Source organism: Pseudophryne corroboree, chromosome 2 (genome assembly GCF_028390025.1).
Source record: "Pseudophryne corroboree isolate aPseCor3 chromosome 2, aPseCor3.hap2, whole genome shotgun sequence".
In the NCBI taxonomy this organism is placed as follows: Eukaryota; Metazoa; Chordata; class Amphibia; order Anura; family Myobatrachidae; genus Pseudophryne; species Pseudophryne corroboree.
In genome coordinates, this window is record NC_086445.1 from 130,852,018 (window position 1) to 130,876,752 (window position 24,735).

Genomic DNA, 24,735 nt, shown 5'->3' on the forward strand with positions numbered 1-24,735 from the left:
GTGGGCACTATTGACACCCCACGATCTCTGGTACACTGGTCTGCCAATTAATGGTGGATTACACACATATATATATATATATATATATATATATATTTTTTTTTTTTTTCTTAAAGAGTTTGGAATATATGAATTTTTACCATTGGAATTTGTTTAAGAATAAAAACTGTACTTTACTATACACCTTTTTCCTTTTATTTTGGGGTATGTGAATCCTGTAAGCTACGAAGTTCCACCAACTAGAGGAGAAAGGATGAATTGGTATTCTTAGGATTTGGAAGAATAAAGTGGACTGCCATATGAACATTAGTACTATTGCTCATTCTATTGCAGTGACTGTCTATATACTCCAGGGGGCGCCCAACAGCAAGTATTGGAACTATTACTGAACTTTGTAGGGGGTGAAGGTGACCACTCCGGCTGCTGGTTGCAGCATTTTTGTTGTGAAGCGCTGTCTTTCTAACTATTTTGTTTTGATCTTCAGTACTGACTGCTCGCACTTGTGTTCTTAGTGCTTGCTATCATTTTCTTACCGATTTGTATTGTTTTCTTACGGTTGCAAAATTTAAATCTACTGTAAATCTTTGGCTGAAAACCTTAACAAATACATAAATAACTCTGGAATAATTTAATAATATGTAGCAATTACAAAGCTTACGTGATTGACCCACTTTAAGTTTTATTAAGCATTTTTGTTTTTGTACATCATTCATTTGGTTTCTGACCAACACAACACATACCCATGCCTAGATGACCAACATACAAGGAAACGACCTAAATATGAACAAATTTGTTTGTATTACCTAAAAATATGCACCCTTTAAATACTGTCAGGGCAAGACATATTTATTGTTCAACATTCAGTTTGAGAGAAAAAAATATTTTTACACATCAGGCTTGTTGTTTCTTATTGTAACCTCATGCTTTAAGACATGTACATTGTCCAGTTATATAACCAGCTAAATATAAACAATATACTTGAAATGAGTAACTGTAGAGTGCAGTTATTACCTGCCCACAGTGGAGGCAGATGTTCTGTGGATGGGAATAATATTCATGAGAATGCAATCAATATATTAGTTATATCAGACTTTCTAAAGAAGACAAGTTAAGAAGTCACCCAGAGAAACCAATCAGCTTCTGGCTATCATTTACCTAGTACACTCTATAAATATAGGATTTTAATACCTACCGGTAAATCCTTTTCTCGTAGTCCATAAGGGATATTGGGGAATCTAGTACGATGGGGTATAGATGCGGTCCAAAGGAGCTGGTGCACTTTAAATTTCTTCAACTGGGTGTGCTGGCTTCTCCCTCCCACAGGCAGTTATAGGTAAAAACGTGCCCGAAGGAGAAAGGACATATAGGATAACAAAGGGTGGTGAGATTTACATACCAGCACACCACAAACATATAACAACCAGCAATGGCTGGTAACAGCAACAGCTGAACAGGTAACTACATAACAAGAACCTGCAGAAAAGTCAACACACTGAGGCGGGCGCCCAATGGGGGTCATTCCGTATTGGTCGTAGCTGTGCTAAATTTAGCACAGCTACGATCACGAACTCAGACATGCGGGGGGACGGCCAGCACAGGGCTAGTCCGCCCCGTTTGTCAGTGCTACCTACCCCCCCCCCCCCCGCAGAAGTGCAAAGGCATCGCACAGCGGCGATGCCTTTGCACTTCAAGAGTAGCTCCCATCCAGTGCAGCTTTAGCGCGCTGGCCGGGAGCTACTCTTCGGTCCCCGGCCCGCAGTGGCTGTGTGTGATGGCACACATCTGCTGCGGGTCACTCCCCGCACGGTCCGGCCACGCCTGCATTGGCTGGACCGTGCCCACGAAACGGCGGCCAAATGCTGCCGTTTCGCCCCCTCCCACCCATTGACAGCCTCTGCCTGTCAATCAGAGGCGATCGTAGCACAGCGACGGGCGGCCATGCGCCGGCGCACTGTGGCGCCGGTGCAGTTCAGACCCGATCGCTATGCTGCGAAAAACTGCAGCGTGCGATCGGGTCAGAATGACCCCCAATATCCTTATGGACTACGAGAAAAGGATTTACCAGTAGGTATTCAAATCCTATTTTCTCTTGCATCCATAAGGGATATTGGGGAATCTAGTATGATGGGGATGTCCAAAAGCTTCCAGAACGGGTGGGAATGGGCGGAGACTGCTGCAGCACCGCCTGCCCAAACTGGGTATCCTCTTTGGCCAGGGTATCAAACTTGTAGAACTTCACAAAGGTGTTCTTCCCCGACCAAGTAGCAGCTCGGCATAGTTGCAAGGTCGAGACTCCACGGGCAGCCGCCCAGGAAGAGCCCACTGATCCTGTAGAGTGGGCCTTCAGAGACTTAGGAACAGGTAAGGCTGTCGACACATAGGCATGTTGGATAGTAAGCCTAATCCAATGAGCAATGGACTGCTTCGAAGCAGGGAAACCCTTTTTCTGCGCATCATAGAGCACGAACAAGGAATCCGTTTTTTTGACCTGAGCTGTGTGCTTAACATAGATCTTCAAGGCACGCACAGCATCCAATGCCTCCGATGCTGTGCATGCCTCAGAAGAGTCAGAACTGTACGGAACCACAATAGGTTGATTCAGGTGAAAAGCGGAGACAATCTTCGGCAGGAACTGCTGTCTAGTCCGGTGCTCCGCTCTGTACTCGTAAAAGACCAAGTACGGACTTTTACACGATAAGTCCCCCAATTCGGAGACACGTCAAGCAGAAGCCAGGGCCAGTAACATCACCGTCTTCCATGTGAGGTACTTGTCTTCTACCGTCATCAGAGGTTCAAACCAGGAGGACTGTAGAAATGCCAACACTACATCCAAATCCCAGGGTGCCGTAGGCGGCACAAAAGGTGGTTGTATGTGGAGTACCCCTTGCAAGAAGGTCTGAACTTCCGGCAACACTGCCAATTTCTTCTGAAAGAAAGTGGAGAGGGCTGAAATCTGGACCTTAATGGAACCCAGACGTAAGCCCTTATCCACACCAGCCTGCAGGAAATGTAAGAAACGTCTCAAGTGAAACTCTACCCGCGGACACGTGCGTTCCTCGAACAAAGAGACATATCTCCTCCAGATATGATGATAGTGTTTTGACGTCACAGGTTTCCGGGCCTGAACCATGGTAGCAATAACCTTCGTGAAAAGGCCCTTGTGAGCTAGGATGTTCCGTTCAACCTCTATGCTGTCAAACGAAGTCGCCGTAAGTCCGGGTAGATGAACGGTCCTTGTTGAAGAATATCTCTTCTTAGTGGTAGAGGACAAGGGTTTTCGATGGACATGTCCAGAAGATCCACGTACCACACCCTCCGAGGCCAATCCGGGGCAATCAGAATTGCCTGGGAGCAACGGAATTAGAGGAAACCGGTAGACCAGCCGTTAAGGCCAAGGTGACGTCAGTGCATCTACTGCCCTCGCCTGAGGGTCCCTGGTCCGTGAGCAATACCAGGGAATTTCTTGTTGAGACGAGAAGCCATCATGTCTATTTTTGGGCAACCCCACTGATGATCTGCTGAAACACCAGATGGTGGAGCCCCCACTCCCCCGGGTGGAGATCATGACGACTCTAGAAGTCCGCTTCCCAGTTGTCCACACCCGGAATGAATATTGCTGACATTGCTCTCGCATTTCTTTCCACCTAGAGGAGTATTTTTGACACCTCTCGCATGCAGGCTCTGCTTTTTGTCCCTCCTTGTCGATTGATATATGCCACAGCTGTGGCGTTGTCCGACTGTACCTGGATTGCGTGATCCTTGAGCAGAGGAGAGGCCTGAAGCAGAACATTGTAGATCGCCTAAAGTTTCAGAATGTTGATCGGAAGGAGGGCTTCATGGGCTGACCACCTGCCCTGGAACTACGCCCCTTGGGTGACAGCTCCCCATCCCCGTAGACTCGCATCCGTCGTGAGGAGGGTCCAATCCTGAATCCCGAAACTCTGGCCTTCCAGGAGATTGGAGGACTATAGCCACCACAGGAGTGAAATCCTGGCCTGAGGTGACAACTGAATCATCCGGTGCATCTGTATATGCGATCCGGACCACTTGCTCAGGAGATCCAACTGAAATGTTCTGGCATGGAACCTCCCATACTGGATCACCTCGTATGAGGCGACCATCTTTCCCAACAATCTTATGCAAAGATGGACGGACACTCGAATAGGTCAGCACCATGCGGACCATCTCCTGAAGTGCTTTCGCCTTGTCCTCTGGTAGGAACACCTTCTGGGCCACAGTATCCAGCAAAATCCCCAGGAACAGGAGCCGCTGAGTTGGCTCCAGGTGGGACTTCTGTAAGTTGAGGATCCACCCATGGTCTGACAGAAGATGGATGGTGCGGTTGATATGGACCAACAAAAGCTCCCTGGGTCTTGCCTTTATCAGAAGATCGTCCAGGGACCACATTGACCCCCTGGACCCGGAGTTGAAATATCATCCCCGCCATCACCTTCGTGAAAACCCTCGGGGCTGTGGACAGGCCAAAGGGCAGTGCTTGGAATTGGAAGGGATTGTTCAGCAGGGCAAACCGCAGGTACGCCTGATGAGGCAGCCAAATCGGAATATGGAGATAGGCGTCCTCGATATCCAAGGAGACCATAAATTCCTGCTCTTCCAGGTCTGCAATCACTGATCGCAGGGATTCCATCTTGAACTTGAACACCTTAAAATAAGGATTCAAGTATTTCATATTCAAAATGGGTCTGACCGAACCACAAACAGGCTTGAGTAAAACTCTTTGCCGCGTTGCGGTACTGGAACAATGACGTGGGACTGGACAAACTTTAGCCGGGGGAAGGAGTACTGTCGAACTCCAGCGTGCTGAAGTGAAACAGTCGAGCTCTCACCTCGAGATCCCCTCAGGGTGGGTGGGCACCATCATGCTGAGGCCTTAGTGGAGGCAGAACCAGTGGACTGTTCCTGAGATCTGGTGCTTGCAGGTTTTCTGGACTTACTGTAGCTCTGGTGCCTCTAGTCGCATTGGAGGCACCTTTGGGCTTCGATCGAAATCTGTGAGACCGAAAGGACTGGACAGACGGCCTCGGATAGGAGCGCCTCGCCGGCGGGGCCCCAGAAACGTGAATTTTCCAGCCGTAACTTTGGAAATCCAGGTATCCAAGTCAACCCCAAAAGGCCATTCCCAGAAAAGGGGAGGGATTCCACACTACATTTGGATTCTGCGTCCGCAATCCACTGACGCAACCACAAGGCCCTGCGCGCCGACACTGCCATGGCAGAAGTCAGAGCATTAATGTTTCCCATCTCCTTGAGTGAATCACAGAGGACACGTGTAGTGTCCTAAATGTGCTTCAGGAGGGTTACCATAGTAACTAAGGCCACATCTCCCGAGAGGCCCACCTGCATTTGAGTGGCCCAAGAATGAATGGCATGGGTCATACAGCAACCCGCAATGACCGGTCTTTGTGATATACCGGCTGCTGTGTATATAGACTTTATAGTAGTCTCTATCATCTTATCCCCAGGATCCTTCATGGTAAAGTAGCCCGGGGCAGGCAGCATCACCTTATAAGGCAGGCGAGAGACTGATACATCAACCCCAGGAGGTTCCTCTCAAAGTTTTCTACCTTCAGGAGCAAATTGGAAAGTGCGCAAAAACTTTTTGGACACTTGGAATTTCTTGTCTGGATTTTTCCAGGCCTGTTTGAATAGGTCCTGTAACTCTGTAGCGTCAGGGAAAGTGACATTAGGCTTGTTCTGTACAAAGAAAAACGACTGCTGTGACGCAGTGTCCTCTAGAGGGAGCTTTAACACATCCCTTATAGCCAGAATTAGGGGTTCAATACCCTGGGCAGAATCGGGATCCCCACTAACGGGATCCAGGTCATCCCCATCCTCCTGTATATCATCATCTGGATCAGATAGTAGAGCACGTAAACCACGCTTCTGTGGACCTGCATGACAGAGGGGGGCTGTGCACCTGCCCTAGCAGCTAAATCTGCAACAGCTTGTTGTAGTAGCTGAGTCTTATGTACATTAGCAGTGAGCTGGGATGACATATCTGACATCATAGTCTTAAGAGACCCTAACCAGTGGGGCCCTGGACCCTCTCCTCCAGCCCCTTCACTGATTGTGAAGATTGACTGCATTGTTCACATGAAACAGAATCAGTAGATAATGGAGAGAATCTAGTGTGACATACACTGCACAGCTTGTATTTACCCATGTTTCACAGTGAGCACACAACATACACACAGACAGTTATATTGCAAGCCTGCCCTACTGTATGTGAGAGGAGACACAGAGAGAGGACACCAGCACACCCTGAGCTGCACAGCCCCAGTGAGGCTGTCAGCTCCCTATAATACAGTAAACACTAACAATTTTTGTCCTAAATGGGATCCAGATAGTGTACACAAGCGGCTTTCCAACTTTGCTACACCCTGTACCACATATCCAGCGTGGCTGAGGAGTCAGGAAACGCTGTGTGTGCTCTATATGGCTGCAGTAAGCCGAGGAAGGTGCCATAACGCCTCAGGTCCTGCTCTGATGTAGCTCCGCCCCCTCCAATGGCACCGGAGTTACGTTACTATATTATACTGGCAAAGTCTCCTTTTTAGCTCAAAACATCACAACAAGTTTTTTTTCTGTGCTAGTTCCACACGGGGGATCTTAGCGGGACCCCCCTAGGATGGTCCCATACGCCGCGCCATTGTGAGGGTCCCATACGCCGCGTACTTTGAACCAGGGGACCCACCTAGCGGGGCTCCCAGTTTGTACTCACCACCGATGTCACCTCCAGGCAGCGATAGGGGTGTGCGGCGTGCTGCGGCTGTGATAGCCAAGGCGCAGTGCCCCGCTGAACAACACCACCTTAGGACGGTGGAACTGCAGCGGGGAAGCAGCTCTGCACCTCGTAAGGCCAGTGACCGTCCCCCCACCTAACTGCCACGGTGCAGGCATGCTGTTGCCCAAACAGCATACCGAAAATAATAAAAGTTAAAAAGAAATTGAAGAAAACTCTCTAGAGCTAGCAGAGTGTGCATCCTCTCCTGAGGGCACTTTTTTCTAAACTGCCTGGGGGAGGGGGCATAGAGTGGAGGAGCCAGTACACCCAGCTGAAGAAATTTAAAGTGCACCGGCTCCTTTGGACCCTGTCTATACCCCATCGTACCAGATTCCCCAATATCCCTTATGGTTGCTAGAGAAATGATAGGTGGAATCTAATTGGTTGCTATAGGCAACACCACCAAGGTTAGATACATTTTTCTGTAAGAACCAGTGATATAATTGTGGCATGCTGGCAATGGCGCGGGTGGTAAGTTTGAATGTATTTGTGTCCAAGTTCGTAGATGTAATGTGTGTTCATTAAAACAACGCAATTGTAGGCAAAAACTAAATTGTAAAAAAATGCAGGTTGGATCCTGTAGCACATGCACAAGGCTGATGACACGCATATGTCACGTACACTTACACCCTTGTGCTCAGTTACTATGATTGCAAAATATTACATTTCCATAAAACATAAATAAAACCCTTTAATACAGTAGTGGTCTACATCTCATATGTAAAAATAAAGTGTTGAAACACTCAAAAAAAACTATATACAGGAAACAAAAACAGCACTAATCAGCTTCACAGATGATGTGCAGTCATCAGTGGTTACGTAGTGGAGGCTATCTTAATGATCACTGTATTCGTGCCCTAGTGCACTCAAAAATGATATAGGTTGGCCAGATGCATATGAGGCTCTGTGCAGGTCTGCATCTGTTTGCAGAACCCACCGTTACTGTACTGAGCCTATGTTACTCCGCCCCTTCATCTTTCTCCGGTCCCAGCTCTTCAGGCACAAGTGGGGGCACATATCCCACTCAAGTAAATGTGCATATGCGTGCATCCTGTTTTCTGTTTATGCACAGAACATTTTTGCATATTTTTCATTCGGCAACTTGCGTACGTTGAATTTAGAAGCAGATGTATTGTGCTTTACCGATGTCAGTAGTTCCTTCATGGCTCAGCCATGTCAAAGGCTCCTTAAAGAGATTTATCAAAGCTTGGAGACAGATAAAGTGAAGAGAGCTCATGTACCAACCATAGCCAGATTAAGGGGGGGATGCAGGGCATACTGTACCCCGGGCCCCCCTCTGTCAAGGGGCCCCCAGCCCAAGCACACTGACATCACTAGACTTCCCTCTGAATTTATGATTGTAATCATTTTTGTTGAAATACCTTTTTTATTAATGAAATATTTCAACACGTGATGCCAGTCATATATTAAAAGGAAAGTCCAGGTAGAGAGCATTTTGTACCTCCCAGAATGGGTCATGTTGAGAGGTATGCACAATCTAATATACACCCTCCCCCTCCACCAGGGCTCCCCTGTCTTAAGTGCCCCAGGCCCCCCCAAGGCTTAATCCGGCCCTGGTACCAACCAATCAGTTCCTGTCATCATACAGGCTGTGTTTGAAAAATTATAGTTAGGAACTGATTGGTTAGTACTTTATCTCTCTCTGCTTTCACTCTCTCAAAGCTTTGATAGATCTCCCCCACTATTTGCTTAAGGTCTCAGTGATATCACTACTTTCTACTGTATTGGTAGACTGCATTATCATGAATAATGGCTAAACCATTACTCTGAATAATGGTTTAGCCTGCAAAATGGCTGCCTTCAGTGTGTGAACTTGTGCACCTTGGGTCAAAAATGAAATATTAAATGCAGTACAATTTGTTTGTAATGTGTGGAAGGCACACAATACAATTTCAACAGAGATGTCAGTTTGGATAGCTATTGGTGGGAAATGCATTGCAGTGTGTGTGTGCTGTAATCACACGTCTCTGCACAATTCTTCAGTAATTTAGATCTAGAATATAAAATCGCATGGGTTAACCTTCCAATCTCTTATAACTTTTCTACTGCATTGTAAAATAAAATGTGCATAGTGTGTGATGCAGTGACATTGCAAGACAAAAGACGTTATCAAAATCGATATCATTTGATCAAAAGCATAAAGACCGTCACGTGTGTGGGTAGCATTATTGTTGCACTACATATCCCATAATACAATACTAGCCTTCTCCCACAATGCCCAGCAAGTTGTGAAATTACATTCATTTAGATGCCTGGCAGAAACAGGGTTGGGAAGCGCAATAATTCCTATTCTTGATTCATATTATACTCAACAAGCTACTTACATGTCCAACTTTGTAAAAAGTCCACAACCACAAGCATATCGTAATATAAAGATTGCAATAAAAATATCAAAAGTTTGTTTATACTACCAAAAAAACATTCATTATCATCATTGAAACAAATCCCCCTTTCATTTGTACAGGCTTCGTTGTGTATTAAATTACTTTTTTGAAAAAAAAAAAAGAGACAAAGAAACAAACAGTTATTGCACAGTACAAAACCCAGTAGTGAAAGATCTTCGCCCCCCTGTGGAATTCTCAAAGCAGCCGCGCGGAGATGAATGATATTTTTAAGGACATCCGTTACTGGCAATGTTCCCTTGAGGTATACCAATAATGGTCCTCTAGCAGCAGAATCGTCTATAAATAAATGCAGCGGGAGTCAGGCTTTCACATTTACAGAGAAGATGGGGAAATACTTAATCTGGTACACATTTCAGCTCTGAAGAAGTAAGAAGGGCCATCCAACACCTTGTACTCTTGGCACATACTAACATTTACTCTTATGGCTTAGTACAATCTCTTCAGCAAGACTTTATTCATATGTGGGCAAATGGCGGTGCTCAAGATACAGTCTACAGATGTGGCTACTAGGCTAGCACAGATGGTAGTGGGTGAGACCAGGTCACCCATGTTAGACTTTCCACCATGAAAGTTGCTTCAAAGATGGTACTGTTCATCCTTAACTTTTGAGCAGATGAATCTATGGAAGGAGCCAGTCATTGAACTGATTGTTGTAGAGATTTGGCCCAGATCTTAACCAGCTCTAAAGCAGAGTGGATACAGCAAGGCAATGCCTTTTAAACTACCACTTAGACCAGGCTTCCAGGCCAGGAGATGACGCTAAGTGTGACTTTGCTTCGTTGCTCCTTAAGCATGGGGACCAGAGCGGAGTGACTCATTCCCACTGTAGATAACCCGTTCACTGCCACAATCATATCTCCACACCTGCAATGGATAATAATTTGTATATAAATAGATGTGGACAGGTCACAAATTTATCCACTTACTACAACAGCAAATTTGCCATCTTTCCATTGGTTATAGAGGAATACGTGGTTATTATGATCAATACAGTATTGTACAATCTCTGCTTTGACAGTCTGGGACCTACCATGATGGTGATGACATGAAGGTGTAATAAAGGTAATAAAATATCATAAGAAGACAGCAGGAGACATTATACTTCCCTTGTGTTATGTGATGCACACCTGTTTGTTTCATCTTAATCGTGTAAGTAAGGTGAGAAATATAATTTGTTAATGATACACTAATGGGCATATCCATTTCTGCATGGATTTGTTAAAAACCGGCAACTGCAGTATTTTTCCTATTCAATTGAAGGACAGAAGAAATAAAATCACTGCGTCCTATTGCTCGCAGTCCCAGAGCAAGTTATGATTTTTAGTAAAATCAGTGAGGAAAAAAATGTAAGGAAAATTTGTCAGGACTTGCTCTGGAACCCCATAACCCCCTTCATGACTAATTTAGGAATTGGAAGTTTCCATTTAGCTTAATTAGTTCTTAATTACTCACCTTCTGAAGCGCTATATTCTTCCTCCGCATCCTGGTCTACTGTAGCAGCGGTGTGTTTATGTGTATGTGAGAGCCCTGTGGCCCCCTGTCAGGAGTGTTTGTGAGTCCCGGTGTGTGTGTGTGTGTGTGTGTGTGTGTGACCCCTCTGTGTCAGGTGTCAGCAGCAGGAAGAACTACATCTCCTAGCAGCCTCCTCCCCCCAGCTGTAACTAAAGTGCGAGAGAAGAGGAATATGAGAACAGGAGGGATAAGGGCCCTGCTCCAAGGAGTTTACAATCTAGGGGGAGGCAGACAGGTGACATGAGGTGCGAGTAAGTGGAAGGTGGCCTGAAGCAAGCAAGACAGAGACGACCAAGGCATGAGGCAGGGGGTAGACAGAGTGGCCTCGAGACTAGGTTATGCGGAAGGGTACGGTTTGATGAACAGCTGGATTTTAAGTGCCCGTTTGAAGCTTGGCAAAGGCCAGGGAGAGTGTAATAGAGCAAGGGAGCTCATTAAAGTGAAGGGGGCAGCATGGGCAAAACCTTGGATTCGCGCATGGTATGCAGTGACCAGTGTAGAGGAGAGATGGCGGTCATTGGCCAACCAGAGAGAACGGGAAAGAGTATGTAGTGAGATGAGGTTGGAGATGTAAGGAGCAATGATGTTAGAGGAGGACTTGTATGTGAGGGTGAGGAGTTTGAAGAGGATTCTGTAGGGGAATGGGAGCTGCACGGCTTTGTCGAAGGGGAGCGGCAGATGTAGAGCGGCGGGAGAGGAAGATAAGTCTACCTGTGGAGTTGAGAACAAAGAGGAGCAAGATGCAAGCGTGAGAGGCCAGTAAGAAGAATGTTGCAATAGTTGAGCCGTGAGATGACCAGTGAGTGGATAATAAATTTTGTCGCACTCTGAGAGATGAACGGCAGTAGGCGAACGATGTTGCATAGCTGGAACAGACAGGATTGAGCTAGAGATTGGACGTGTGGGGTGAAGGAAAGGGAGGAGTCAAGAGTGATACCCATGCAGCGGATTTGGGGAATGGGGGAGATGATGGTGTTGCCAACAGTGATGTCCTCCTCCTCTCCTAGTAGCCTCCTCCCCTCTTAGCAGCCTCCTCCCCTCCCAGTATCCCCCTTCGAAGTGGAACGATGGAGATGAGATGACAGGGAGCTGTGGAGAACGCCAGAGCAGCTGGAACACACATGAAAGTACCCGGTGTTTCGTGGTTGCATTTTTTCCTGCCTCGCTTGTGTTGACCGCAAAAAACCCTGCAACCGATTTTTCTCTTACGTCCTAGTGGATACTGGGGTCTTGTACTTTAGTACCATGGGATATAGATCAGATCCACTGGAGCCTGGCACTTTAAAATTTTAGTGTGTGTATGTGTGTGCTGGGTCCTCCCCTTTTTGCCCCTCCTACCAGACTCCGTTTAGAAAAATGTGCCCGAGGAGCTGGGTGCACTTCTCTGGAGCTCCAGAGATTTTTCTTTTAAGTTTCTTATTTTCAGGTAGCTCTGCTTGGCAGACAGGCTACTTGCTTCGTGGACTGGTCACTGGTGGACTGGTGGACGAAGTCACGTGAACGTGACGAAACGCGTCAGGACCCGCCCCTATCCGTACTCAGTTCAGGTGAACTTTTCCAGGTGTTCCTTGGTCCCCGCTGCACCCTCCGTCTACAGCATCCGACATCAGCGGCTTCAGCATGTACGCCGCCACGACCGGGTTGTGAGAGAGACGGTCTCCTCCTTTCCGCTGCACAGCATATATGGGCATTGCAGGACATTGAAGCCGAGGACGCTCGGCTCTCACCAGCCCATCTGGAAAGGTATTGAATCTCAATTTCAACTGAGGGACTTTGAATTTACAAGGATTCCACTAATACACCTGGTACTTATCAATGATTTAACTAGCTGAACACGGAACTTCTCACCCCTAAAAGCTGAGTTATTACAACAGACCACCAGTTCACGTCTAGTGAATGTTCTTTATATATACATATTATTCACCGGTCATATGATAATTAACCTTTTATATGTTTTACAAATAAACATTGTTATTTTTTACGTTGGCTCTCTGTACATTGTATTCCGTTCCTGATATTCAGCGCAGCCGCCTGTTCTTTCTCTATGCCCCACCACAATACTACACATAGTATTCCGGCAAGCGCAGACCATCAGGAACATAAAATTGTGATAATTTAATCCTACTAAACACGTATTGGTTTTCATTGTTATTTGATGATTAGGCGCTCGTTTGTTGCAGTTTTTTGTTCTGTTCTACTTGCTTCGTGGGACTTAAAGGGGGGACTGAACCAACCTCCTGAGGGTTAATGGGTCGTAATCCCAGCTGACAGGACACTGAGCTCCTGAGCTGATGATCACTTATCGTCAGTATGTGTGCCCACACCAGCAGCTAGCCGCCACCCTCAGACGCCGAAGACTAGGTGTGGTGAGTGTTACACCGGGGTCCCAGTTAGTGGGCCCAGCAGTGTTGGTGGCAAGTTACGCAGCGGTCACGGGCCCAGAGCTGCGGTGCCCACCGCGTACATAACTGGCTCAGGGTTATTGCCCTACAGTTAAGGCTTTGTTTGGACTGTTCATGACTAAAATGCAGTGTTTTACACTTGTGGCCAGTATAATATTGTGGGGGACCGTGCGCCATTGCAAGGGGCAGAGCTTCCCGAAGCGGGACCAGCGGCAGGAAGGCGCCATTTCCTGCTGCTGCGGACATCAAAGGCTGCATGCATGCTGCTCCTCCAGGACCCACAGGCTGTATACATTGGTAACAGGGGGTCATAGACAGGGGGGAGCTCGCCAGCGGTAGCGCCACTGCACTATTAGTACATACACGTTGTTTCACAATTTCTGCTCTGTGTTTCTGTGTGCTGGGTCCGCTCCTCTGTGACCACTCCACAGGGCTGTCTGGGGTGTTGGGCAAAGGGCTGCACTGTACTTTCCTGTATGATGTCTCAAGACTTGGTTATGTGTGCTGCTTGTAATTCTACCCCGTCTTATGCGGGGTCTCTCATGTGTTAGCAATGTTACTTGTCTCCTCAAGGACCCAGCTCACAGAAACCTGACTGGTTAGATAGCTTTAAGAGCATGATTCACAATGTAAATTCTGAACTAGCTGCTGCTAAATGAAAGAGACAGATGTTAAAACACTCAATTAATTGTGTGGCTAAGGCAGCAGATTCTAATAAGATTTTACTTACCGGTAAATCTATTTCTCGTAGTCCGTAGAGGATGCTGGGACTCCGTAAGGACCATGGGGAATAGATGGGCTCCGCAGGAGATAGGGCACTTTAAGAAAGCTTTGGACTCTGGGTGTGTACTGGCTCCTCCCTCTATGCCCCTCCTCCAGACCTCAGTTAGGGAAACTGTGCCCAGAGGAGATGGACAGTACGAGGAAGGATTTTTGTAAATCTAAGGGCGAGATCCATACCAGCCACACCAATCACACCGTATAACTTGTGATAAACTTACCCAGTTAACAGTATGAATAACAACATAGCCACGGTTCCACCGAAAAACTATAACATAACCCTTATGTAAGCAATAACTATATACAAGTCTTGCAGAAGAAGTCCGCACATGGGACGGGCGCCCAGCATCCTCTACGGACTACGAGAAATAGATTTACCGGTAAGTAAAATCTTATTTTCTCTAACGTCCTTGAGGATGCTGGGACTCCGTAAGGACCATGGGGATTATACCAAAGCTCCCAAACGGGCGGGAGAGTGCGGATGACTCTGCAGCACCGATTGAGCAAACAGGAGGTCCTCCTCAGCCAGGGTATCAAACTTATAGAACTTTGCAAAGGTGTTTGTCCCCAACCAAGTAGCTGCTCGGCACAACTGTAATGCCGAGACCCCTCGGGCAGCCGCCCAAGAAGAGCCCACTTTCCTAGTGGAGTGGGCCTTAACCGATTTCGGTAACGGCAATCCTGCCGTAGAATGCGCCTGCTGAATCGTGTTACAGATCCAGCGAGCAATAGTCTGCTTTGAAGCAGGAGCGCCAACCTTGTTGGCCGCATACAGAACGAACATAGCTTCAGTCTTCCTGATTCTAGACGTTCTGGTCACAGAAATCTTCAAAGCCCTGACTACATCCAGGGACTCGGAATCCTCCAAGTCCCGTGTAGCCACAGGCACGACAATAGGTTGGTTCACATGAAAAGATGAGACCACTTTTGGCAGAAAGTGAGGGCGAGTCCTCAACTCTGCCCTATCCACGTGAAAAACCAAGTATGGGCTTTTATGTGATAAAGCCGCCAATTCGGAAACACATCTTGCCGAAGCTAACGCCAACAACATGACCACTTTCCACGTGAGGTATTTCAACTCCACAGTTTTGAGTGGTTCAAACCAAGGTGACTTGAGGAAACATAACACCACGTTAAGATCCCAAGGCGCCACCGGAGGCACAAAGGGAGGCTGAATATGCAGCACTCCCTTCACAAAGGTCTGTACTTCAGGAATAGAGGCCAATTCGCTTTGAAAGAAAATGGATAAGGCCGAAATCTGGACCTTTATGGACCCTAATTTTAGGCCCAAAGTCACTCCTGTTTGAAGGAAGTGAAGTAGACTGCCCAAATGGAACTCCTCCGTAGGAGCAGCTCTGGCCTCACACCAAGAAACATATTTCCGCCATATACGGTGATAATGTTTTAACGTCACGTCTTTCATAGCCTTGATCAGGGTAGGAATGACATCCTCCGGAATCCCTTTTTCCGCTAGGATCCGGCGTTCAACCGCCATGCCGTCAAACGCAGCCGCGGTAAGTCTTGGAACAGACAGGGCCCCTGCCGCAGCAGGTCCTGCCTTAGAGGAAGAGGCCACGGATCCCCTGCGAGCAACTCTTGCAGCTCCGGATACCAAGTCCTCCGTGGCCAATCCGGAACAATGAGTATTGTTCTGACCCTGCTTCTTCGTATTATTCTCAACACCTTGGGTATGAGAGGAAGAGGAGGAAACACATAGACCGATCTGAACACCCAAGGTGTCACCAGAGCGTCTATCGCTACCGCCTGAGGGTCCCTTGACCTGGCGCAATACCGCTTTAGCTATTTGTTGAGACGGGATGCCATCATGTCGATTTGAGGCAGTCCCCAACGATCCGTGATCTGTGCGAAGACTTCTTGATGAAGTCTCCACTCTCCCAGATGCAGGTCGTGCCTGCTGAGGAAGTCCGCCTCCCAGTTGTCCACCCCCGGGATGAACACCGCTGACAGCGCCGCTTACATAGCCTTCCGCCCAGCGTAGAATCCTGGTCGCTTCTGCCATGGCCATTCTGCTCCTTGTTCCGCCTTGGCGGTTTATATGAGCCACTGCCATGACATTGTCTGACTGAATCAGAACCGGTTTTCTCCGAAGCAATTCCTCCGCATGACGCAGGGCGTTGTATATGGCCCTCAACTCCAGGACGTTGATGTGGAGACAAGACTCTAGGCTTGACCAGAGACCTTGGAAATTTCTTCCCAGTGTCACTGCTCCCCAGCCTCGGAGGCTTGCGTCCGTGGTCACCAGGACCCAGTCCTGAATGCCGAACCTGCGACCTTCTAGTAGGTGAGCACTGTTCAGCCACCCCAGGAGAGATACCCTGGTCCTGGGAGACAGGGTGATCCTTTGATGCATTTGTAAATGGGACCCGGACCACTTGTCCAAGAGGTTCCATTGAAAAGTCCCCGCATGGAACCTGCCGAAAGGGATGGCCTCGTAGGAAGCCACCATCTTCCCCAGGACCCGCGTGCAGTGATGCACTGAAACCTTTTTTGGTTTTAATAGGTTCCTGACCATGGCTATGAGTTCCTGAACCTTTTCGATCGGAAGAAAAACCTTTTTCTGGTCTGTGTCTAGAATCAGCCCCAAAAAGGTCAGACGCGTTGTAGGGACTAGCTGGGACTTCGGTATATTGAGAATCCAGCCGTGTATCTGCAACGTCTTCATGGACAGAGACACGCTGTCCAGAAACCTCTCCCGAGATCTCGCCTTTATGAGGAGACCGTCCAAGTATGGGATAATTGTGACCCCCTGCCTGCGCAGGAGCACCATCATTTCCGCCATTACCTTGGTGAAAATTCTCGGGGCCGTGGAAAGCCCAAACGGCAACGTCTGAAATTGGTAGTGACAGTCCTGCACTGCAAATCTCAGGAACGCCTGATGCGGGGGGAATATTGGAACATGAAGGTAAGCATCCTTTATGTCCAGGGACACCATCCAATCCCCCCCCTCCAGGCTGGCGATGACCGCCCTGAGTGATTCCATTTTGAACTTGAACCTCTTCAAGTACAGGTTCAGAGATTTCAGGTTTAAAATGGGTCTGACCGAACCGTCCGGTTTCGGGACCACAAACAGGGTTGAGTAATATCCCTCTCCTTGCTGGAGATGAGGAACTGTGACAATCACCTGTTGAATATACAATTTTTGGATTGCTGCCAACACTAGCTCCCTCTCTGACGGGGAAGCCGGCAGAGCCGATTTGAAAAATCGTCGAGGAGGCAAGTCTTCGAATTCCAGCCTGTATCCCTGAGAAACAATCTCTAATGCCCAGGGATCCACCTGCGAGTGAACCCAGACGTGGCTGAAAAATCGAAGACGAGCCCCCACCAGATCTGCCTCCCCTCGGAAAGCCCCAGCATCATGCGGTGGACTTTGCAGATGCAGGGGAGGACTTCTGCTATTGGGAACTAGCTGTGTGCAGCTTTTTCCCCCTGCCTTTCCCTCTGGCAACAAAGGATGATCCATGTACCTTCTTGACTGATCCCTAGCTTCTGCCTTGTCTAATCTTTTATGCAACAGATTGACATTTGCATTCAAGACATTCAGCATATCCACCCATTCCGGTGTCGGTGTTGACGACGGCGACCTGACATTCAAGCACTCCCCCTCCACATTAAGCGAGCCTTCCTCGTCAAACATGTCGACACACGCGTACCGACACACTTCACACACACACATGGAACCCCTTTCCTGAAGAGAGTATCCCTGTCAAGGCCCTTTGGAGAGACAGAGAGAGAGTATGCCAGCACACACCCCAGCGCAATAACCCCGGAGACTAACACAAAATGTTTTTGCCCAGCAGCGCTGTATAATATGTAAACCGCCAATTATGTGCCCCCCCCTCTCTTTTAAGCACCCTTTCACCGTGTGTAAGCAGGGGAGAGTCCGGGGAGCTTCCTCTCAGCAGTGCTGTGGAGAGAAAATGGCGCTGGTGAGTGCTGAGGGAGAAGCCCTGCCCCCTCGGCGGCGGGCTTCTGTCCCGCTCAAACTTAGTAAAATATGGCGGGGGCTCTTATATACATGTACAGAGCCCACCTGTACATGTATATAGTCTTTTTGCCATGCAGAAGTTTATATTGCTGCCCAGGGCGTCCCCCCCCCCCCCCTGCGCCCTGCACCCTTACAGTGACCGGAGTATGTGAGGTGTATGGGAGCAATGACGCACAGCTGCAGTGCTGTGCGTTACCTCAGTGAAGCTGAAGGCTTCTGCCGCCTGACGACTTCTGTCTTCTGTACTTCTAGCTCTGTGAGGAGAACGGCGGCGCGGCTCCGAGGGTGGACGCCCAGTAAGAACCTGCATTCACCCCCTCTGGAGCTAATGGTGTCCAGTAGCCGAGGAAGCAGAGCCTATCTTTGACAAGAAGGTCTGCTCCTCTCTCCTCAGTCCCTCGATGCAGGGAGCCTGTTGCCAGCAGTGCTCCCTGTGAAAAAGTAGTAAAAGGTAGAAAAAAAAAATCCAAACAAAAATGCTTCTAGGCAGAGAACTCTGGAGAGCTCTCTGCAGTGCACCCATCTTGCTCTGGGCACAGTGTAAAACTGAGGTCTGGAGGGGCATAGAGGGAGGAGCCAGTGCACACCAGGAGTCCAAAGCTTTCTTAAAGTGCCCTATCTCCTGCGGAGCCCGTCTATTCCCCATGGTCCTTACGGAGTTCCAGCATCCTCAAGGACGTTAGAGAAAAAAAGGTTTCACAGCCTCCTCTAGGGGTTTCCCACAAACGCTCATTACCACAGGTTCTCCAGTCTGATTCTGATCAGCCAGATGTGGATGATGATGATGATATAGAGGACAGCTCTCTGTCTCCCAGGGTGGAGGCCCTTATTTTTGCTATAAGGGAGGTCCTTCAATACTGGATCCGGAGGCGAAACCAGATGAGGAGTTATAATTTAATGTAAGTAGTTCAGCTACCTTTCCTGTGTCTAAGGAGTTAAACTCCCTTGCTAGGGAGGCTTGGTTAAACCCCGATAAAAAATGTGAAATTCCTCAGAGGTTTTTATCTACCTTCCCCCCTTCCAGCTGAGGATAGGAAGGTCTGGGAAAAGCCCCCCGGCGGTCGATACATCTGTATTCTTACTGTCTAAGAAATTGGTACTGCCTGTCCCCGGCTCTTTATCCCTAAAAGAGCCAGCTGACCGTAAAATTGAGACAACGCTCAAGCTCATTTACACGGCAGCATGCGCAGCACAGCGCCCCACAATTGCGGGTGGATCTCCAGGGCTGTGGTAAAGTAGTCTGATAATGTTATTGATGGTTTAGACTCTCTACCCCGGGATGAGGTAGTTATCCTGCTGCAACATATACAGGATGCTGCAAATTTTATGAGTGAAGCTATAAAAGGAGTTGTGTAAGATCAATGGCCGCACTACTGCTATGGCGGTCTCAGCGCGCAGAGCTCTATGGTTACATCAATGGGCGGTGGACGCCGATTCCAAAAAGGGTGTGGAAAATCTTCCCTTTACAGGCGATGCCTTGTTTGGAGACGAATTGAATAAGTGGATCTCCCAAGCAACGGTGGGTAATTCTACCTACCTACCGTCGGCTGCGCCACCTGCTAGACGTTCTTACACCGTACCCTCCTTGCAGTCCTTTCGTGTGGCAAGGTTCAGAGGCAGGGGCCGAGAAGTCTCCACCACCTCCAGAGGATTTCGTGGTAAGTCCCGTAAACCTGCTCCTGCCGTCTCCATGGACCAAACCACCGGATCCCCGGCCGCTAAATCCTCCGCGTGACGGTTGGCCCCAACAACAAGGTGACTTTCAAGTAGGTGCTCGCCTTCAACACTTCGCCCACGTGTGGGCGGAGTCCTGCCGGGATCCTTGGGTGAGGGACCTCATTTCCCATGGATACCGGCTGGAATTCCAAACGCTCCCTCCTCACAGGTTTTTCAAGCCGGGCTTACCAGGTTTATCAACAGCAAAAGTTACCTTGCAAGAGCCTATTCACAAACTTTTGCAGACAGGGGTGGTAGTTCCTGTACCTCCTCCGTTACGCAACAAGGGGTTTTACTCCAGTCTCTTTGTCGTTCCCAAACCAGTTGGTTCGGTGTGCCCCATCTTGAATCTGAAGTCTCTCAACCCGTATCTGCGGGTGTTCAAATTCAAGATGGAGTCTCTGAGGGTGGTGGTGTCCGCTCTGGAGGAGGGGGAGTTCCTGGTATTTCTGGATGTCAAGGATGCTTACCTTCACATTCCTATGTGGCCCCCTCATCAGACTTACCTCAGGTTCGCCATATTGGAAAACCATTTCCAGTTTCAGGCCTTACTCATCGAATTATCCACAGCTCCGAGGGTCTTCACAAAGGTCATGGCAGAGATAATGCTACAATTGTGCATAATGGGAGTGAACACAGTCCCCTACTTGGATGATCTCCTGATAAAGGCAGTGTCCAGGGAACGTCTGCTACACAGCATCGCTCTGACTACCCGCCTTCTCACAGATCATGGGTGGATCCTCAATTTCAAGAAATCTCACCTGGAAGCATCCCAACGTCTTCAGTTCCTGGGAATGATACTGGACACGGTATCCCAAAGAGTGTTTATCCCGATGGGGACGGCGTGACCATCCAGGTTATGGTCCGCTCGGTACTCAGTCCTCGCAAGGTGTCTATACATCTTTGCATCAAATTACTGGGCAAGATGGTGGCTGCTTACGAGGCAATCCAAAATGGCCAGTTCCATGCCCGGACGTTTCAACTAGATCTGCAGGACAAATGGTCGGGTTCTCACCTGCACAAGCATTAAGAAGCGACCCTATCTCCAAAAGCCCGAATTTCTCTATTGTGGTGGCTTTAGATTCCTCACCTGGTAGAGGGCAGATGTTTCAATATCCACTCGTGGATTCTACCGACAATGGATGCCAGCCTACAGGGTTGGGGAGCGGTGACCCAAGGGACCCAGTTCCAAGGGTTATAGTCAGTTCCGGAATCGGCTTTACCGATAAACATCCTGGAACTCAGGGCAGTTTACAATGCTCTTCTACAAGCTTCCCATTTCCTGACAGGTCAGGCAATACAGGTTCAATCAGAAAATGCCACGGCGGTGGCGTACATAAACCGGCAAGGGGGAACAAGAAGCAGGGTGGCGATGCGATAGGTGTCAAAAATCCTCCTCTGGGTGGAGGCCAACGCCAGGGCCATCTTGCCATATTCATTCCAGGAGTGGACAACTGGGAAGCAGACTTCCTCAGCAGGCATGACCTCCATCCGGTGGAATGGGGCCTACATCCCCAGGTGTTTCAACAGTTAATCCACCGGTGGGGCTGTCCGCAGATAGATCTGATGGCTTCTCGTCTAACAAGAAGCTATGCCGAATCTGTTCCAGAACAAGGGATCCGCAAGCTGTTGCAGTGGACGCGCTGACGGCTCCATGGACGTACTGGTTTGTGTACCTGTTCCCTCCTTTATTGCTAATCCCAAAGGTACTAAGAAGGCTAAGAAGGGAAAGCGTTCTGGCAATTCTGATTGCCCCATATTGGCCTCGACGGATGTGGTACTCGGACCTCCTTGCCATGGCTCTGGAGGATCCCTAGCCTCTGTCACTCCAGGAAGATCTTCTTCAGCAAGGTCCATTCGTCTATCCAGACTTGACAGCTTGGAAGTTGAGAGGGAGATTCTAGCAAGGAAAGGTCTTCCCTCCAGGGTTATTTCCACCATGGTCCAGGCCAGGAAGGTGGTAACGTCAAAGCATTATCATCGTATCTGTAAAAAGTTTGTTTCCTAGTGTGAAAGCAGAAAGGCGTCTTCTGTGGAATTCAGAATTGGTCGTTTTCTACTTTTCCTACAGGCGGGAGTGGATATAGGCCTACGTTTGTGCTCCATCAAAGTCCAGATCGCGGCGCTCTCTATTTTCTTCCAGAGACAACTTGCCATCTTACCCGAAGTACAGACTTTCCTGAAGGGTGTTTTTCATATACAACCGCCCTTTGTTCCTCCCACAGCTCCGTGGGACCCTCAATGTGGTTCTGTCCTTCCTCCAATCGGATTGGTTTAAACCCTTACATAGGGTCGAGTTGAAATTTCTCACCTGCAAGACGGTGATGTTATTGGCACCGGCGTCTGCCAGGCGTGTCTCTGAATTGGAGGCCTTATCCTGTAAGAGCCCTTATCTCATCTCATTTTTCATGACGACAGGGCGGAACTTAGGACACGTCCTCAGTTTCTGCCTAAAGTAGTATCAGCCTTTCATGTGAATACACCTATTGTGGTTCCAGTGTTGTCCGACGCTTCCATTGCTCCTGAGTCCTTGGATGTGGTGAGGGCCCTGAAGATGTATGTCAAAAGGATGGCCCGATATCGGAAATCTGACTCGCTCTTTGTCCTTTATGATGCCACCAAGATTGCGCGGCCTGCTTCTAAGCACTCTATTGGTTGTTGCCTTCAGTTGACCATTCAACAGGCATGTACTTTGGCAGCTCTGCCTTTGCCGACATCTATTCAGGCCCACTCGACGAGGTCGGTAGGCTCTTCCTGGGCGGCTGCCCGGGTGTCTCGGCCTTGCAGTTGTGCCGAGCTGCAACTTGGTCTGGTTCGAACACGTTTGTTAAATTCTATCGGTTCGATACCTTGGCCAAGGATGACCTTCAGTTTGGTCAGGTGGTTTTGCAGGGGTCTCAGCACTCTCCCACCCGTTTGGGAGCTTTGGGACTTCACCATGGTACTAAAGTACAAGACCCCAGTATCCACTAGGACGTAGGAGAAAATAGGAATTTAATACCTAATGGTAATTCCTTTTCTCCTAGTCCATAGTGGATACTGGGGGCCCACCTCAGTGCTTCGTTCCTGCTTACCTGTGTAAGTATTGGGTTGGACCAGTGTTGCGGTCACATTTTTCTGGTTGGGATAGCTGTGCTATCTGAGTTGGGTTGGGTTGCTATCCTCTGTTATGACTAGCGCCCTCCTTTATGTTCTGGTTGTGTGTTGGCTTGTTGCCACACTGCTTTTGTTTTGTTCTTCTCTCAGATTATGTCCGTCTCCTCGGGCACAGTTTCCTAGACTGAGTCTGGTAGGAGGGCCATAGAGGGGAAGAGCCAGCACACAGATACACACACTAAAAGTTTTAAAGTACCAGGCTCCAGTAGAACCGATCTATACCCCATGGTACTAAAATACAAGACCCCAGTATCCACTACGGACTAGAAGAAAACTAATTACCGATAGGTATTACATTGCTATTTTTTTTTATTGGATGCCACCGTAATCCGCAATTGGGCACGAGGGCTGCAAGTTTTTTTGAGGGCAAAATCTTGCACCTAATTGGATATGACCTTAAGGGTGTTATTGAGAGTTGGGAACATATCAAAGACAGCAAGTAAGCTTGCACCTGGACAACCATGTTGCAATAAAGGGGAAAACATTTTTAATGCATGGTAATTAATTAATTAGTAGGACAGTAGCGATTTGTTGAATACTGTTTAAATGGAGCTTGTTTCTTTGCACCTAGCTAACCTTTCACCTTAGATATGGTACAAGCTTAGTGCAATAAAGATTTCAACTGTATTAAGGCAGCATACATCAACATAAAGGGGGAAGGGGGTGTTAATGACTGCTTAATCTTACTTACTTTAGTCGTCCATCATAGTATGCGGGTGTCCCAAGTACTATGGTCTTAATAAAGAATGGCTGGTTTGTGTGATTCTCCTCATAACCACCAACTATGCTGAAGCCCCAACTCCCCAAACTGCTTCTCCGCAGAACGACATCATGGCAACTGTGGAGACAACTAAAAAGTGGTATCGGAGTTACTCAAATTGGAAAATACAAGCCAGAATTACCGATTGTACACAGACAGACACAACTAATATTTGGATTGATGTGGATAAATCTATGCACATATTAAATATTGGGCAAATGCACCATAACTAAAGGACACCATATGGTCCTTATTTAGAGCGAGTGTAAAATGCAATCTCAGCCTGCTTTCAGTCTCTGAATTCCACTGCGCATCTGTGCCTTTACGCATTTCGCTGCTTTTTGTGTGTGCATGTAGTTGCAAAGAAAGTACAGTAAGTGCGTGTTTTGGGTGTGTAGTTTCAGGTTAAGATGCTCCAAGCCACTTGGGGACTTATTAAGACTTCCTTGTCATCAAAAGTCACTTCTTTGCCAAGTCAGCTCTATATTAGAAGAGCTGTCCTGATGGGTACGTTTCCATACATAAAAATGCAGGTAATGCATGAGATTAGGGGTGGGGTATATCACAATGCATGATGCATCCCACTCTGCTTATGGCAAGTGGCCACAGCGTCTTCTCACCAACATAAAACTATCTGCTGTCATCTGGTGTCGGACTATTAGTAAAGCTCTGTCTACTGTGCTCATCCCAACCTTAACGAAAATCTGTAATCTCTCCCTGTCTACTGGTATCTTTCCTTCTCTATACAAGCATGCAGTGATTACTCCCATTCTGAAAAAACAAAACTCTGACCCGAACTCTCTCTCTAACTACCGTCCCATCTCTCAGCTCCCATGCCCCTCCAAGCTACTGGAGAGACTTGCCTACACTCGCCTCACACACTTTCTTAACTCACACAGCCTACTGGACCCACTTCAGTCAGGATTTCGTGCCCAACACTCCACAGAGACAGCAGTGACTAAGGTAGTGAATGATTTGGTCACTGCTAAATCTAAAGGACATTTCTCTCTCCTTATTCTCCTTGATCTCTCTGCTGCTTTTGACACTGTTGACCACTCTCTTCTCATACAAACACTACAATCCCTAGGTATTCAGGACACAGCCCTTTCTTGGTTCTCATCCTACCTATCTAATCGCTCCTTCAGTGTTCGTTTCTCTGATTCCACCTCTCC

The 24,735-nt window shown here is 48.0% G+C and overlaps 1 protein-coding gene across 2 annotated transcripts in view; it reads right to left on the reverse strand.

Annotated features, from left to right (window-relative positions):
* Nucleotides 1-1,723: 1,723 nt before the first annotated feature.
* LNX2 (ligand of numb-protein X 2) overlaps nt 1,724-24,735 on the reverse strand; it is a 374,999-nt gene continuing 351,987 nt past the window's right edge. For both annotated transcript variants that reach the window (XM_063951718.1, XM_063951717.1), the window contains 2 exons: nt 23,495-23,653; nt 1,724-10,095 (listed from right to left, as the gene is read on the reverse strand). In XM_063951718.1, the coding sequence (XP_063807788.1) occupies nt 9,960-10,095; nt 23,495-23,653 (295 nt within the window). In that variant the 3' untranslated portion in view covers nt 1,724-9,959. The remainder of the gene's footprint in view (nt 10,096-23,494; nt 23,654-24,735) is intronic.